General features: G+C 40.8%; 1 protein-coding gene and 1 non-coding gene across 8 annotated transcripts; one reads left to right on the top strand and one right to left on the bottom strand.

Annotated features, from left to right (window-relative positions):
- Positions 1–527: 527 nt before the first annotated feature.
- trnal-aag (transfer RNA leucine (anticodon AAG)) lies at positions 528–609 on the top strand. The gene has a single exon. It is a non-coding gene; the product is annotated as a tRNA-Leu (tRNA).
- A 2,220-nt stretch (positions 610–2,829) lies between these two features.
- Positions 2,830–15,283, bottom strand: alox12 (arachidonate 12-lipoxygenase). Of its 7 annotated transcripts, XM_049028884.1 has the most exons (16): positions 15,167–15,279; positions 14,916–15,046; positions 11,152–11,295; positions 10,710–10,908; positions 8,839–8,920; positions 8,382–8,504; positions 7,830–7,936; positions 7,470–7,642; positions 6,836–6,979; positions 6,551–6,754; positions 5,982–6,068; positions 5,383–5,552; positions 4,446–4,567; positions 4,041–4,141; positions 3,770–3,940; positions 2,830–3,554 (listed from the first exon to the last, which is right to left on the bottom strand). In XM_049028884.1, exons 3-16 carry the CDS (start codon positions 11,293–11,295, stop codon positions 3,375–3,377), a joined length of 2,007 nt encoding a protein of 668 aa, XP_048884841.1. In that variant the 5' UTR covers positions 14,916–15,046; positions 15,167–15,279; the 3' UTR covers positions 2,830–3,374. The 7 variants fall into 7 exon arrangements, with proteins under 7 accessions (XP_048884841.1, XP_048884840.1, XP_048884839.1 ...); XM_049028883.1 differs by having other exon boundaries at positions 14,916–15,283; XM_049028882.1 differs by lacking the exons at positions 14,916–15,046; positions 15,167–15,279 and adding an exon at positions 13,980–14,882.
- Between the last annotated feature and the right edge of the window lie 938 nt (positions 15,284–16,221).

Genomic DNA, 16,221 nt, shown 5'->3' with positions numbered 1-16,221 from the left:
CTAATTATTCCATTAAGTGTTGCCGGGGATCTTCTTTAGACCCATTTAAACATTCTAATCGAGGTCGCTTCTCGCAGAGATTAGGATTTCAGTAACAGAGTGAACAGTCAGACACGGATATTATTGTTTTCAGTGAATAAATATTTTTTAGTTTGCTCAATTATTTTAGTTCACTTCTGACCCACACTCCTTTAATATTTTCGCTCCCGAGGGGGCGGTTCCCATTCATGTTTAATATGATGAAATAAAATGTATTTATTAAATGGTTTACCTTGTATATTTTTCTAACACATATTTCTTGTCGATATATATAGTAATTATACTTAGAGTTAATTCAATTATACTTACAATACTGACTCTTTAAGGCGTCTATCATTGTACCAATGGGTTGTGAACGATATGATGCGACCGAACATGATCACTGTCAAACGAACAGAATAAATCGGAACAATAATTCAGAGGATTTAATTTACACAAAAGATTCATCCAAATGGAATACATTAATCGCGAACAATTACTGTAATAACGGTAGCGTGGCCGAGCGGTCTAAGGCGCTGGATTAAGGCTCCAGTCTCTTCGGAGGCGTGGGTTCGAATCCCACCGCTGCCAAGCATTTTATCAGTTATGTTTCATTTACAATTTGAAGTTAGGATTCTACATACGTGACTGGAAGGCCTCTGCTTCAAATATCAATGTTGAGCAAAGTTTCTTGTCCAAGGTTGATCAATCGTGTAGATGGCCTCCTTGGGCACAAACTTCTTAGGGGGTGCCAACTTGCTGGCCAAGGTGCCAGTGCTGCCCTTAACCTCAAAAGCCTGCTCCAGAGATGCCCAATAAATGGCTGACCCTGCGATCTGGCAGGACTGACATTCAAGTCTCTGCTCTGTGTGTGGAGTTTGCATGCTCTCCCCATGTCACTGTGAGATTTCCTCCAGGTACTCTAGTTTCCCCACATAGTCCAAAAATAATAATTGGAGTTAGTAATGGTGTGTGTGCCCTGTGATGTGTTGGTGCCCAATCCTGGGTTATTTCCTGCCTTGCACCTATAGCTTCTGGGATAGTCTCTGGACCTCCAAGACCCTGAATAGGACTAGTGGGCACAGATAATGGCTAGATACTAAACACTATATGTAAACATATGAGGCCACAGGGAGCATTGTTATATAAAAATAATTGTTTTATCTGCATGCGCTTCCATGTGTAGTACCTTAGTCTCACTCCTCATCTGAAATATAGTCATTTGGAAGCTGGATAGCTACATAATATGGGCAAAGGTACTGGGACACCTGGCCATTACACCTACAGGAACTTTTATGACATCCCATTCTAAATCCATAGGCATCAGGATGGAGTAGGTCCCCCTTTGCAACCATAACAGCTGCCACTCTTCTGGGGAGGCTTTCTATAACATTTTGGGGTGTGTCTGCAGGAATTTTTATCCATTCATCCAGAAGAGCATTTGTAAAGTCAGGCGCTGATACTGGATGGCCTGGCTTGCAATCTCTGTCCTAGTTCATCCCAGATGTTCGATGTGGCTGAGGTCAGGTTTCAGTGCTGGACAGTCAAATTCCTCCTCACCTAACTCACCCAACCATGTCTTTATGGACCTTGTTTTGTGCACTGGGGCACAGTCATGCTGAAATAGCAAAGTGCCTTCCCCAAACTTTTCCCATGTTGGAAGTGTAGAATTGTCCAAAATGTCTTGACATGCTGAACCATTAAAAGTTCCCTTCACTGGAACTAAGGGGTCTAGCCCATCTCCTGAGAAACAACCCCATACCATTATCCATCCTCCACCAAACTTTACATTTGGTAGAATTAGGTCAGGCAGGTAACGTTCTCCTGGCATCTGGCAAACCCAGATTCATCCATCAAACTGCCAGACAAAGAAGTCTGATATAAATTATATATATAGTGCAGTGGATTTATGTGTGTGTGTGTGTGTGTGTGTGTGTGTGTGTGTGTGTGTAAACACACACACCTTATCAATATAACTCAGTTGTTGGGATAGTTAAAAAAGCACACCCCACACATGATGTGATATCTTAAAGCCCTAAGCAGGTCTTGACTGGCCATCTGGTACACCGGACATTTTCTCGGTAGGTCAATGGACTTGTGGACCAGCAGAATTTCTTGCTTAGCTAGATAACGTATTGGATTTAAGGTACTCTGTCCTACATATACATGAACAAAGATAAAGTTAATATAAATAGGGGTTCCTTAAATTCGACAAGACAAGATCCAGCACTGTATACATACACTAGGTGCATAGCTAGAAATTATGATCCCCTGACAAAATGTGACCAAACTGGGCCTCCCACAATAGATTTTGATGGTGCAGGGTGTTTCCTCTATGGTAGACGCTATAATTTCAGGCCCTGTAAAGCGCCAGCCCCCCTGAATCTCCCAGAATATCTATGCCCCTCTGACACCCCTGCTCACCACTGGTTGTATTATAGTCGGATGAAGGCCTGTACTGTTTCTACAAGTTTGCTGTACAAGTACAATATAGTGCAACAGCGCCCTCTTCCAGTCATAAGTGGGAGACCACATGTTTGCCTTTGAAACAGAGAGATTTCTTAGCCTACTTCCTGGAATATCCTGAACTGGAATTTTGACATTTTATGTTAATAACTGAACCAACATGCTTTCATAATGGCTTTGAATACATCTATGCTATTTTCATAGACACAGAGGATAAAGTAAATGAGCAGGATCAGGTAATGTCCAAGTAGCTAAATTTTTCACGTTTTGTTTTAGTACATTTGTGAATTTTTTGGGGTGATGTTATTTACTGCTACAGAACCACACATAGGACATACTGACAAATCTATTTGCAAAACTTTAATTTACTGGAAAATACCTCAACAATAATAAGAAAGTCTTTGAATGACATAAAAAATAATAGATAAATTATAATTTACAATCACATAGCTATTAACAGCGCTGTGTGCATCCCATCATTAACTGAATTATTCAGCTAAGCATTATGTTCTTATAATGATCCAGCTGACAACCAAAATTCCAGGATGTTTCCTTGCTCCTGTTGCAGTGTGCTGCTTGAACCAGGATAATCTACCTTCTTTGGTACTAGTGTAATTACTAATTTATTGCCTATTTGATTCTCAAGCATTCATTGATTAATAAACCCGCTTCTGAAAATGTGCACTTATTCATCTATAAGATTATACATGTAAATTCAGCATGACTGCTACATGTTGACAAATTATGATAAATATTCCACAAATAGTGGTTTGAAGATGGATAGTTGGATAACTAAAGTTACATTCCATAGTCAATTAATGAATAAAGTTAAAAACAAATGCAAATCAGCACACCCCCATCTCCTGCTACCTAAATTTGGTGCCTGTGATCTATATGGTGATACTGTTCTCTATTCGACTCGGGCACAGGAGAAGGTATGGCAGCTCCAAACCCTCATTCTTGCTCTCTATCTGCTTCTCCACATCCTGAAGATCTTGCCGCAGCCTGTTGATCAGCTCCAGAGCCTGAGGTTCAGTGAAATACTGCTCTTTGTACTGCCCCATGGGGATCTGAAAGTGTGGGGGGTGGGTAATTAAAAAAGCGAGCATCCAAAAAAAAGGCTCAACTTGGGTATGAAGAAAAAAATTTAGAAACCTTTAGCGAGCAGCTATGTATGTTTGCTTGAGTATTTAAAATATTGAATGGTATTATTTTGCACAGATCTATAGCAGAAATGGTATAGAAATATATTTTTTTAACCCCAGTGACACATCAATGAACTCACCGCATCAGGCTGGGCACGCCCAAGGTGCCATGTGATAGCCATCTCCACACATGATTGGCTGATGTCTGGCAGTGAATCCATTATCATCTCCATCGTGATGGCATCCTTATCAGTTGGTGGAGGTTGGCGCATGGTGCAGGGAGTGTTGGGTACCCAGGCACACCAGTCAAACTACCAATCAGCACAAAACATCTGTCTCCATTTAAACCACGACCACGCCTGTATGTAAGTATGTATGACCATATATGGACATGTGTGTGAGTTTGCGTACCTGGCCATTGTTGGTAGCTGCATGCTGAACTGTACTAGTGAAGATCACCACAGATAGCAATGTACTCAGCTCCTTCCTGGTCTTCAACTCACTGGACAGACCTACCAGAGAGGAATATTTATTATTCAGTCAACCCTTCCACATCGCAAGAGTTGGGGTTGCAAACCCCCTGTGATCTGGAGAAACCATGAAAAACTTGTTGGTCCCCCTGGCGAGTTCGCTACATGATCACTGCGAGATACCATGTGAAAAGCTGCGGCTTTCACAAAAATCCCAACAACTCCCAAAAAATTCCCATTTAATTTCTTATGCTGACCCCCTGATATGTCAAACAAAAAAGGCAAGACTCAGATATGGTGCCTGACTGATAATCCTTTATATTGTGACGTTTGCAGGCAGACTGACCGAACTTGGGGACGTCTACAAAGCCCTCCTGAGATGCATCCTGTATCCAGGCCTGAAGTTCAGTGTCCTGGACCACTTCTTTGTCGCTGTGATAGTACAGGCACACCATGTCCCAGGTGAAACTGGAAGAGAAGAAGGAAAGAAGGGGAAAATGCCCCGCTCAACAGAGAGAGAGAATAAGGAGAAAGGAGGATGGAGTGGTGAAATGTAAACTAACACGGAGAAAGGTGACAGATTTTAAGAGAGGGGTGTCAGAGAGTGTGTGGAATAAATGGAATAAAATACTGGGGAAGAGAGAGAGACCAAGCACCACCAGACTGTATATGTGACAGTACTTTCAATTCCAGTCCTACTAGTTTGCGTGCGTTTCCTCCAGGTACTCCGGTTTCCCCCCACAGTCCAAAAACATGCTGAGGCTAATTGGACTTGCTAAATTGCCTGTAGGTGTGAATGGTGTGTGAGTGTGGCCTGCGATGGGCTGGCCCCCCATCCTGGGTTGTTCCCTGCCTCGTGCCCATTGCTTCCGGGATAGGCTCCGGACCCCCCGCGACCCAGTAGGTTAAGCGGTTTGGAAAATGGATGGATAGTTTGCGTGTACAGGCATGTTGTTATGGTTGTATTGTATATGTATGTAATGTAGTTTTTATCTTTGTATTTTTTTTTTGATCTAACACCAACTCAGGTCAACCAGCATTGTAGGTGTTCAATCCAACATACAAAAAAACCTCTAAAATCTACATTAACAGAATGACACAGAAAAGTTCAGCCATTATGGGTCACATGGCCATAATGGGAAAAGGGAATTGGCTAAAATGAAACTGGCCAGTGTGCAGGAAGAGAATTTTAAAATAAGTAAGTCTCTCAGTAGGATTATTACCAAATACATTAAATACAGTACTGTACATTCACATGTGCCTCTCCCAGATGGTGAACATACCTCTGGATGACATCCCAGACCATTATGCTGTCCTCTCTATAGAAGTAATTTCTCAGTTTTGTCACACCACGTTCTTTGAAATCCAGACGGGGCTGGAGGGACTGGTATGTCAAAATCTTGTATTCTCTCTGGGCCAGCATCAGCACCCCCTCGCCCCCTGTTGACACCACCTTGGAGAGGGAGACAAAGACCAACTGCTTTTCCACAATGACGCAGCACTTCAGAAAACTACGGGTCAAATAATTACCACAATGCAGCCTGTAGAACATATAATTTTGTCCCAGGAGGTGGCGCTGTTTGCCTTATACCTCCTGGGGTCCAGATGTATGGGGATTTGCATATTCTGCCTATGTTTGTATGGGTTTCCTCCTGATAATTCAGTTTTCTCTGGGATAAGGCAAAGTGAAGACTCTCGCGCATGAATGTATGGAACCATGACCATGTTCAGATATAGATATGAAGAAGATGAATGTGTGTTGTACACTGGCTGCATTATTCATGCAGATGTATATGATTTAGCTGGTCGGAGATGTTTTTTGATATGCTCTTTGTACCCAAGCCAACTAGCCATGGCAGAGAGATGGAGAGAAGAAACAAACCCTCTTGAAAATCCCATCAGATGAGATGAGCTGGCTGCGTCCTCGGCAATTGATCTCCAATGTATAGCGGAGGTGTGGTGCCAGCAGCTGCAGACAGTGATAGAAAGACAGGGAGTGTTTTGTAGCACACGAGTGTGTGTGTGTGTGGTCCAGGTATACATTACATTGTGGGGACCAAATGTCCCCACAATTTGATAAAAACCTGTTATTTTGACATATAACAATTTTCCCATCCCCACAAGGGGAAATTCAATTTTATAAAAATCTGCAATCATGGCTGCAATCAAAACACTAAAAATTCCAAAAGTCTCATATTTTGTTTGGTTACTTATGGTTAAGATTAAGGTCGTCATCTTGGGACTAGAGTTTTCCCCACACAGAAATGAATGGAGAGTCCCCACAAAGATATAATTACAAACCTGCATGTGTGTGTGTGTACATGCGTGTGAGAGAGACAGAGAGTTATAGCTACAATTATTGATGTGCACTGGGAAGTAACACAGGGTGAAGGGCAGTGTTCACTAAGCTGTAGTCAAAAGCTGGATGCCCTCTTCCATTTATCTTCTTACCTTGTAAACGGGATGCACAGATGGCAGCTGGCGGTATGTAGACACACAGAACACCTCCACCACCAGGTGTGTGCGTAACAGATGGGACAGCACCTGGAAAATCTGGAACTCTGCATGACGGACCCAGATTTTGGCCAGAACCCAGGCCAGTGGTGGGTCACTGGGCAGGAAAATCGGTGTGTCTGGACCAGGAGTCTGTCCCAGCTAAATGAGGCAGAGGGAGACAGTTTTTTTCCTGCGACATATGCATGCTGGGAAATGTAGGCTTCCTTAGGCACCCGATACCTGTATCGCAATCGGGATCAAGCTGTCTTCTGGGTGCTCGTACAATAGACAAATGGGTGCAGCCAGATACTGTTGCTGACCGCGGATCACGTTAGCTGTGATTCCATCCAGGATGGCATAGTCCACTATGTAGATATTTCCAGCCTCCATGGTAAGACAGGAAGGAGAAACAAATAATTGACAAAGCAAAAATAGAAGTTAAAGTACGCACACGTAAAGTCACAGAATGCTCATCATATAATTAAAGATATGACAGATACTGTAAAACCAGCGTTACCAGTAGTAAACCGGTACTACCATCAAAGCCAATATTATATTATCCTAAACTAGATGCTTACATGACAAAAATGCTGAATGTACAGTGCCGACATTAGCAAAAAACAGCATTGGGGAACCTAATAATAAAATACAAGAGAAAGTATAGAATAGACAGGCCACAGAGCCAAATGAGAAGTGAAAACAGACTAGTTACAGAAAAAGAGATATAAATGGGTTCATGTCGGAAATTAGCAAGAGCTTTTTGTGTTGTGTGAACAGGACTGTCAAATTTTATTTAACAAGTGGTATTACTTTAGGTGACAGAGTCAAGCAAATGCTACAGAGCAGACAGAGGTAAAGACTCGCAGATACACACTTTCATCTCCTTTTCCAAGGTAGTATCTGGCCTCAGGGAACCTTGCACCATGTCCCCAGAAACAGGAAAGTTGTCTGGAATCTTGCGGCATTGTTGGATCATGCGTGGGTTGCAGCCGTTCAAAAACTGGTATGCAAAAAAAGAGTCTTCTTTCCAGTGCTTCATGGTATATTCTGACAGACAAACAAAGATGGTGGTAGGACTATGTTCATGGAGAGAGGAGCAGTGCAAATCACAAGCCCGCATCACATGGACAATCAGTAGATGCGATAATGCACAATGTACAGACATCAGACAATATACACAATGTTGTTTTGTTAGATTCAGTATCACAAGTTAAATGGTTTAATGATGCTGTACCTGCTATGGGACTACGGAGTTTCCAGAAGATGCGCTTAAAATCATCCAGATCATTCCACGACTTTCCAAATTTTATTGCCAGTTTCTTCAGCGACAGCTCCAACAACCTGTGAGAGAAAGGATGAAGGAAGGAAAAAAAAAACATCACTGACTTGCCTCAGTCGTTTCTCATACCTCCCAATCACATTCAAAGAATTTTAACCATTCTGTGATGTCAGTGTTAAGGCAACTTTGGTCTGATTCTGCTGCAGTTGCATGGGGTCATCTTCCCATTCAGAAATAATGTATGCCCCACACTATACATGTCACTTTGAAGTTATATGACAGATAACTGCTTAGACTAATGCAATCAAATGCAATCATGGATGCAGATTAAAAATGCACATTATTCTTAAAATGTATTATCTCTATAAAAACATTAGAAAACAAAAGAACTGAAATCCAAGGCTACAAGCAGAAGCCTACTGAATGAATTTAGGGCAGAATTTAGATTTTTCTTTTTCTCTCTCTGAATTTGCACAGCGCAGTGTGGCATCAATGGCAGTGACTCACGCATACTGCAGTGACCCCTCGAAGTCACTCCGTTTCTCGTTGTGGAAACGGGCATCCTGTGGCAGGTCAGTCTCAGATTTGGCATCGATGCACTTTGGAATACCCGGCGCCCATGCCTGCCACCTGTTACATACACAAATGCACATAACCTCATTCTGCACAGATAGCCAGAGCCAGCCATGTATCCATGCAGCCACTGTGACACCATAACGCAAAAAAAAAATGGCCAGACGAGTTTCGCGGGTACACAAAGAACGTGCAAAGAAGTGCAAAAAAAATAAAAAAAACTACAGAGAGCTTGTGTAAGGCACTCCTGCACCCTATATTAGACTTGGTGCAATTTTCATCTGCTCGTTTTGCAAAGAAAAAAAGAATGAAAAAGGACAGACCATAGTGCACCAGTAACTGGACATGTACGCACGAAGAGGAAATGGTATAGACAATGACCCTGCCTGACCGATATAATTTCTGTCTCTCCAGCATCTCTGCCTTCCTGTGAGCCAGCAGAAGAGGCGAGGATTCATCACTCAGCTTCTTTGCTGTGAAAAACAAATAGAGTGAGTGAGCAAGCAAGATCTGTATATCATCAGACTAGTCGTTATTTTATGCCACTAAAGAGTGCTAGTAACTACATATGCAATGTAAAAAAAGCAGTCACTTCCAGTGTGTGTCCTACAGAGACGCAGTGACAACTTTAGATTTATTTTTACTGTAATTTCCGACTTTCTCCCTCCACTAAATTTCCAGTTGTTTGATCCTGTTTATTCAAAAGCAGGGTCACTCCAAGCCTGGGGCCATTAATGGCCTGTACTCGGTTTAAAAAAAAAACCACACACGTATATTATAAACATAAGGCTTAGAAAAGAGAAGCTCAACCCTGCAGCAAACATTTCCCCGAGGTCATTAACCGCCATCATGCCCCAGACTTCTACATAGTAAAGCTGTACCTCTTTTGTATACTTGGAAAGTAAATATTTATTAAAACTGAACAGTTTGCATGCTACAAAATGCTGTGCCTGCAATCTGGCAGCATTTCATTTTATTAGTTGAAGGAAAAGAAAAAAAAAATAAAATGTAAAAAGAATCAATTAAATAAATATATTTTAGAATGTGATACTATAAACAATGAACAATAAATCGGACTATGTAATAAATTAACTGGTTACTAGAATCAAGTTGGGAAACTAGCTAAAAATATCCGACCAGGGCCAGAAATTAAGCTCGCCGCCTGCCTGAGGTGAGTAATTTAGACTTAAGGGCGAGAGCAAAATGCTGAACACTAGCGTGTGTCAAGTAAAAAAAAAAAAAACTGCTTGTCGGACTACATTTTTTTAAACCAAATGAGCCCAGTTGGTTAGCAGCAAAAATTCTTAAGTTCCACCCTTGTATAATACTATGCTCAATCATTCTGTTTGAATGGAGGTCTTGGCTAAGCTACAAAACTATAACGCACAAAACAAAACTGTTTCTCCCTATAAGCGAGAGATGAAAAGACCAGTCAAGTCAGTGAAAGACAAAGGGAATGCAAAGCAAAATGTCTGTTTAGCCAAACACAGAAGTCCTCTGTGTACAGGATAAAAATGTTAACCAAATAGCATTCTCATTTGAATCTTCTGTACACAGGTTTTTGAGAAATGTCCTTTAATATTTGCACTTTATCCTGTAGTTTTAATTTCTTAAGATTCTGTAGTTTTAATATTTTCCACAGGTTGAAGTGACTGACAATCCTGCTTGTGACTCTCTGTACGATTATTTTATTTTGTTTATTATCTTTTTGTAGCTTATTTTTTTCTATTTATTAACGTAATTTGGGGTTGTCGTAAAAGTGATTTTGTTATACAATGGCAATTGTTACACAATCACAGTAAAGTGCTTGAATCTGAAATCTCTTGTGTTTCTGTTGCACTGAGCATGGTAATGGAACAATAATTTCCCTCAGGATTAATAAAGTTCTTTCTTATCTTATTTTAGATAGACAGAAAGACAAACAAGCATGAGGGAAAGGTAAAGAGCCAGTCATTATTTGGGAACCCAAATCTGATATAAGCATGGACACCCAGGTGTTGCCGACATAACTAACCACTCCATTCTTCGCGAGGTGAGGCAAGGCTGTGATGTTTGCCAGGGCCTAGGATACCCTATTCATCAATCCACCCCCATCTGGGAGGTTGTTCGTGAAAGAATTTCCTCTGCCTTTTTGGGGGGTGGGAAGTAATGGAGGAACAGCTTCAGTCCTATAACCATAATTGTAGACTCTGTGCTTGCCAGCACATGCTTTCAAAGGTGAGCCCTCCTAACTCTTATTCTGACTTGAGATTTCAGGCTGACCTGTTCCCTCCCGTAGTTCCATTTCCACATCTCCCACCATCCAGCGATAACAGGGAAAGGTCAAAGTGCCGCCATCTGGGAGCTCCACAGCTACATAGAGACAGAACCAGTTATCTTCTACCCAGTAGCGCCGCTTCTCCAGTCGCACTAGCAGAATGTGACCAAGGGGGGCAGCACTGGGTATCTTGTACTTGTCCACCTGGGAATGACAGATGGGAGTATGGGAGATAAGCAGAGAATGAAGGTCAAGAGAGTATGGAAGGCAAGCATGAACAGGGAGCCGTAGCTCAGACAAAAGTACCATTTGCTTTCTCTCTTATTCAGATATAAACATTTAAACCATATATATCATGTACCAACAAACACGTTAATACACAGGAGCTTAAACAGATAGAAACAGGAAGTAATTATTGGCGGTAAGAGTATCTGATTGGACACTGACCGCTCCTCTGCAAAGGTCCAGCCCAGGGTTGTCCAGTACTGTCTTTTCACTTTCACCCTTCTCCCCCACGAGGGTCACGTACACATAGTTGTTGGTGCCAGAATATTCAGAGGTTCCCGTTGCCACAGTCACCGTATACTCCATCTACACACAAGAGCAAACTAATGGATGCTAGATGTCTGTCAGTGTATTATCATTTTTTTTCCCAGAAAACAACAATACGCTTTCACGATGTAAACATGTCCCATATCCATGAAAAAAGTAGAAAATTTGTCAGCCCATTAGCCTACATAAGCAACTGCCTAGGGCACCAACTAAGCAAGCTGTCAAGTCAGCTCAAATGATTTTGACTGTGTCAATCATTCAGAAATTCCCCAAAGAACGTTTATCAGCCACAAAGAAAGAAAGGAAGGAAATACGTAATGCAGATGATGTTTAGCCACAGTCTGTAACATTTTGTGCTGAGGTCAGTTTGTCTACATGTAGCTACTTGCAAATCTTTAACATCTCACCCATGCTTTGTTTCTATTCATCCATTCTCCAATTCTAAAATCATACTGTGAATGAGAAATATACCCAAACTACAATATGGCCCAAAACCAAGATACACATAGTGATTCATTTATCGGGTCACATAGTCAGTATGCCAGTCCTGTGTCAACATCATCACTGTAGACTCTGACACCACCAGCAAAAACTTACAAGTCATTGTAAAAGGATGCAAGTTTTTAAATTCAAGTTCAGTGAAGGTCAGCAAAACGCCAGAACTGCACCCCGATTCTCTCAATTTCCTATGTTGCAGAACCTCAGCCCTTGTATTTCATGCATTGCTTACATATATGTCATAATATCCTTCTGCAATAACACAAAAGAAACTAAGATAATAATGCATTTATTCAGAAATGCAACTAGACCAATTGGCTGAAGATTCTTCTGTGATTAAAAATAAGCCATCAGGTGATGTAACCAAATCCAGCTACTTCATCACACACTACACCAAGTTACAGGGCACCTGTCCTTCAAGGGGTCTACAACAATATATTCTATGAGAAATATTTATACAAATAATCTGAGGAGCTACGCACTTTAGGCGGAGTTACAGTAAAATTAATCCAGTTATAATAAATCCGTCTAGTAGTATCCGGTGGTCGATGTGTGGGTGGCCACTGCTTTACGGAAATCTTTAAGGGGAGTTATATATATACACACGTTTACGGCAATCCCCCCTGAGTCAGTTAAACGTTGCTTCTAAATTTTACCATGTGGGAAGTAAGACAGTCAAAGCGAGAGATTAATCACAATGTAGCACGTACATTTCAACCCACCAACAACATACACAATTACACAGGTGAGATCGATGTCCCCCAATAGAATCTTTTCTTCCAAACATCCGCATCCTAGTGTTAATTGCAAAATATGTTTGAAAATACCTATGAATGACAAGGTATTCATTTCGCCACAAAGGTTTCTTTTTAATGACCTACCTATTCAGGTCATTAAAAAGAAACCTTTGTGGCGAAATGAATATTTTGTCATTCATAGGTATTTTCAAGCTATAACAATTCCTTTATTTAAAAACACAAAAAATAATCCATCGATATTCTAACTAGGGTAGAGGGGCAATTTTAAAATATAAAGAAACACCCCAAAAAATCATACTGACGCCAAAACGAGTTAACGTTACACTGCTTTTTCATCAGGTTGTTGCATTCATTCCGACTTAATAAACCCTCCGGTTTGTATTTGATGTTTTACGGATGTATCTGAGTCAGACTTCAGGTCGGCCCACTGACGCTGGCGGTGAAGCAGTCTTGCGTTTTTCTTTGAGATTTGTGGTGATCTTTAGTTATCTGTTTACGGCAGATGCGGTAAGGTGCTTTGAAATTTCCCGTTGTGGTTTAACTTGGAAACAAAAATCAAACGGCCAACTAACTGCAATAGCTAACCGCCAAAACTAGGTCGCTCGTATTTGACCTAAAACGATTCGATAAGTTGGAGCAGTAATTAAAGAATATTTCTTCTTAGAGGACAGATGTAGGTTTACCTTACCGTAACGGAATTTATGTTGTCGTGACAAAATTATCGATTATCGTAATGTCGTGCGTCATGGCTGTCGATATCACTTACGTAAAATAAAATCAAAATGGAATTACGCAACTCAGTAGATTGAATTATTATTAATTATTGAACAGGGGCGTTTTAATGCACGGGTTTACTCGGGCTGAAGCCCAGGGGCCTCCACCAACCTTGTTTAATGACATTTTAAGCCCAGATTTGCCACCTGTACCGTATTTTAAGCAATAGTTTGTAAAAAGAAATGTTATGGCCCGTGTGACTCGATGTGTCCGTAGATCGTATTTTCCTGTCCGGAACGAAATACATAGGCAATTTTTGAAATCTTATTGTCGGGCCCCCTCATCAGTTCCCAACTTTTGTAACTTCTGACCATGTAAAAGCATTTCTGTTAATGAAGTAAACAAGTTTTCAACGACTATGGTTATGAAAACTAATATAGTCTACCTAAATTATTTGAACTGCAATCTTACAACGGTCTATATTGTGTTTAAAACATCCAAATGTAAATTGAAGTTACTAGCTGGATTTAACTTAACTTTTTAATTGCATAACAACAGCAAATTTAATAGCATGATCACAAAGTTTGTCTGCAGTACAGTAGTTTCATACGCTCTAATGCATTTACTGTCTAGTGCTTGGGGGTAAAAATTACAACCCAGGCATCAACCTTGAGTCTTCTAAAAATGTCCCAAATAAGGAATGACAGATGACAATCATGTTCTACCTAGTGGAAACTAAAACTTCAAACTTACCTTATGAACCGGGTTTTTGACAGCTGAGCTGATTTGCATTTTCACTAGTAGATACTTGCATCTGTTTCCAACCTATACAAGCATGTATTCTTCGGCAATGTCTAAATCCGCACCTGATACAGGCTGTACCTTTCAGACGTTCTAATCTTACACATTGTCTATTAACACGTACTGTACGTTTTGACATGTTTAAACCTATTAGTAGAGCACCTTCGTTAAAATGGGTTTCGTTAGTTATTGATCTAACTCAAACGTCTAAGCAAAATTCATTCATCATGACTGTTTTAGCCATCAGATTTAAAACATCAACCGGTTAAATGATTCCAGATAAATGATCAATGCTTTAAGATGATGCGTAAATTTCCTACGTAAAAAGTTTCCTGACTATACATGCTGCTCACATTCTGACTTTTAGTATTACTTAAGAACTTCCACAATACATTTTTTTAGCAGTTACGGGCGGGACAATGTAAACATTCCAACAGATACTTACAAAACGAATAGCTGAATATCTTTGAACAATACAACGTACGCCAAGAATGCATGTGCTTTCACATGAAGATCTTATAAGATCTCTAACTTCTATACGTACATGTTCTTTCAAAGGAGGCAACTACAGAGATGATTACTCTGTAGTTGATTGATGATCACATAAGGGTCACGTATAACAAATGTCTTCAAAATGACACCAAACTAATGTCCAACTCTTTAAACTTCGTATAAATCGTGATTCTGCGTAAACTAATGTAAACAACATATAGACTGCAATTATATCTAGAATTTTTAGAAGTTCATGAATTCCGTCCCAATTCGTTTTCTAAAGATAGAAAAATCGGGAGAAAATCTTTCGGACAAGATATTATACATACTATACATACATACATACATACACACACATATGAATTTTAGAGATGTAATGTTAAACAAAAATCTCACCTGGGCAAATGTGTGTTGGAGACACGAAATCGCGTTCGCGTTTCTTGAAATGTGTAGTTATTGGGTGTATCTTCCTACCCTGGTCGAGAGCACTGCCTCTCCAGTTTTTTTTTTAACTTTCTTCGATGCTCCTGGAACCAAGATTTTACAGATGATCCCTTAAGCTATTCCATGAGCAACTGCATAGAGCAGCTACCCGTTTCTTAATATATATGTGTAGTTATAGCCCAGATCGCACTTCTACGAGTTACCAGCATCCGGGGAGCTGCAATCGGTTTTCTTCCTTAGAAAAATGAAGGTGTAATTGTGGCATTTCGTCAACGTTTTCCTTCTGTTGCTATGTAATGCAGTTAGTCTGCGTGCAATCAACTCACCAGGAAGCACCGTCTGTCTCTGAACAGAAAGAAGCTTAGGATTGCAGGGTCCCGTCTCAACCGGAAACCTTTGTTACTGTGTTGCATAAACAATTTAAGTAAAAGTTTCTATGGCAGGGGTTTCAAACTGCAGTCCTGGAGGGCTTGAACCCTACACATTTTTAGGTTTTATTTAACACACACGCACCTTACACCTCCTTGTGCTAATTACCACACAGCTCATTTGTGGTGGATCAGGGTATGAACTAAGCCACACAGGGCTCCGGCCCTCCAGGACCGCAGTTTGACACCCCTGTGGCCTGTACTACGAAGCGGGATTACTGGCTTATCGGGGTAACTTGTCAGATTTAAGGTACCACAGTTTAAATGGACTTCGTATTTGTTCACTTACATTTAGCCCAGACTACTTTAAATCCAACAAGTTACCCCGACAAGCCAGTAACCCCGCGTCATAGTACTGGCCCCTGGTCTATGGAAGTAGATGCTGAACAAGCAGAAACAGCACATCATATATGTTTTTTCAGCCACAGACTCCCAGCGACATCACATCGACGTGGAAGTGTTCATCAGAGGTCTCTGCAGAGATGGCGGCACCCTTTAAAAGAGGCCATGTCATGAGTGTATAGAACCCATCAGTAATGAATTGGTCAAGTCAAAATCAAAGTCTTTACCACAATGTGGTACTATGCCAAGATGCAATTGACAGTGGTGGGACATTGAACTAACACTTTTCTTGTATGTGCCATTTTCCTAGAAACAAAAGCGACTGCTGAAAGAATTTAAATACATGAGGGAAGTTGCCCCTCCTCACCATATTACAGTCTGCTAATTTAAGAATATTAATAAAGAGCATGTGCAAGATTAACAGCTCACCACTCCAGTCATCTTACAACTGGACGTGGGTGACAATCCCTCAAGAACAGCTTTCCACG

Source organism: Brienomyrus brachyistius, chromosome 10 (genome assembly GCF_023856365.1).
Source record: "Brienomyrus brachyistius isolate T26 chromosome 10, BBRACH_0.4, whole genome shotgun sequence".
Classification (NCBI taxonomy): Eukaryota; Metazoa; Chordata; class Actinopteri; order Osteoglossiformes; family Mormyridae; genus Brienomyrus; species Brienomyrus brachyistius.
This window is presented reverse-complemented; position numbering and strand designations above follow the sequence as displayed.

What these genes read in the sequence shown, in the direction of transcription:
- alox12 (XM_049028882.1), bottom strand. Translation starts at nt 14,018, where the DNA reads ATGCAAATCAGCTCAGCTGTCAAAAACCCGGTTCATAAG. An exon ending in CTGATGGGATTTTCAAGAGG is followed by an intron (nt 5,553 to 5,981) that starts GTTTGTTTCTTC and finishes TCCCTCTCCAAG; the next exon opens with GTGGTGTCAACAGGGGGCGA. An exon ending in TGTAGACGTCCCCAAGTTCG is followed by an intron (nt 4,142 to 4,445) that starts GTCAGTCTGCCT and finishes CCTCTCTGGTAG; the next exon opens with GTCTGTCCAGTGAGTTGAAG.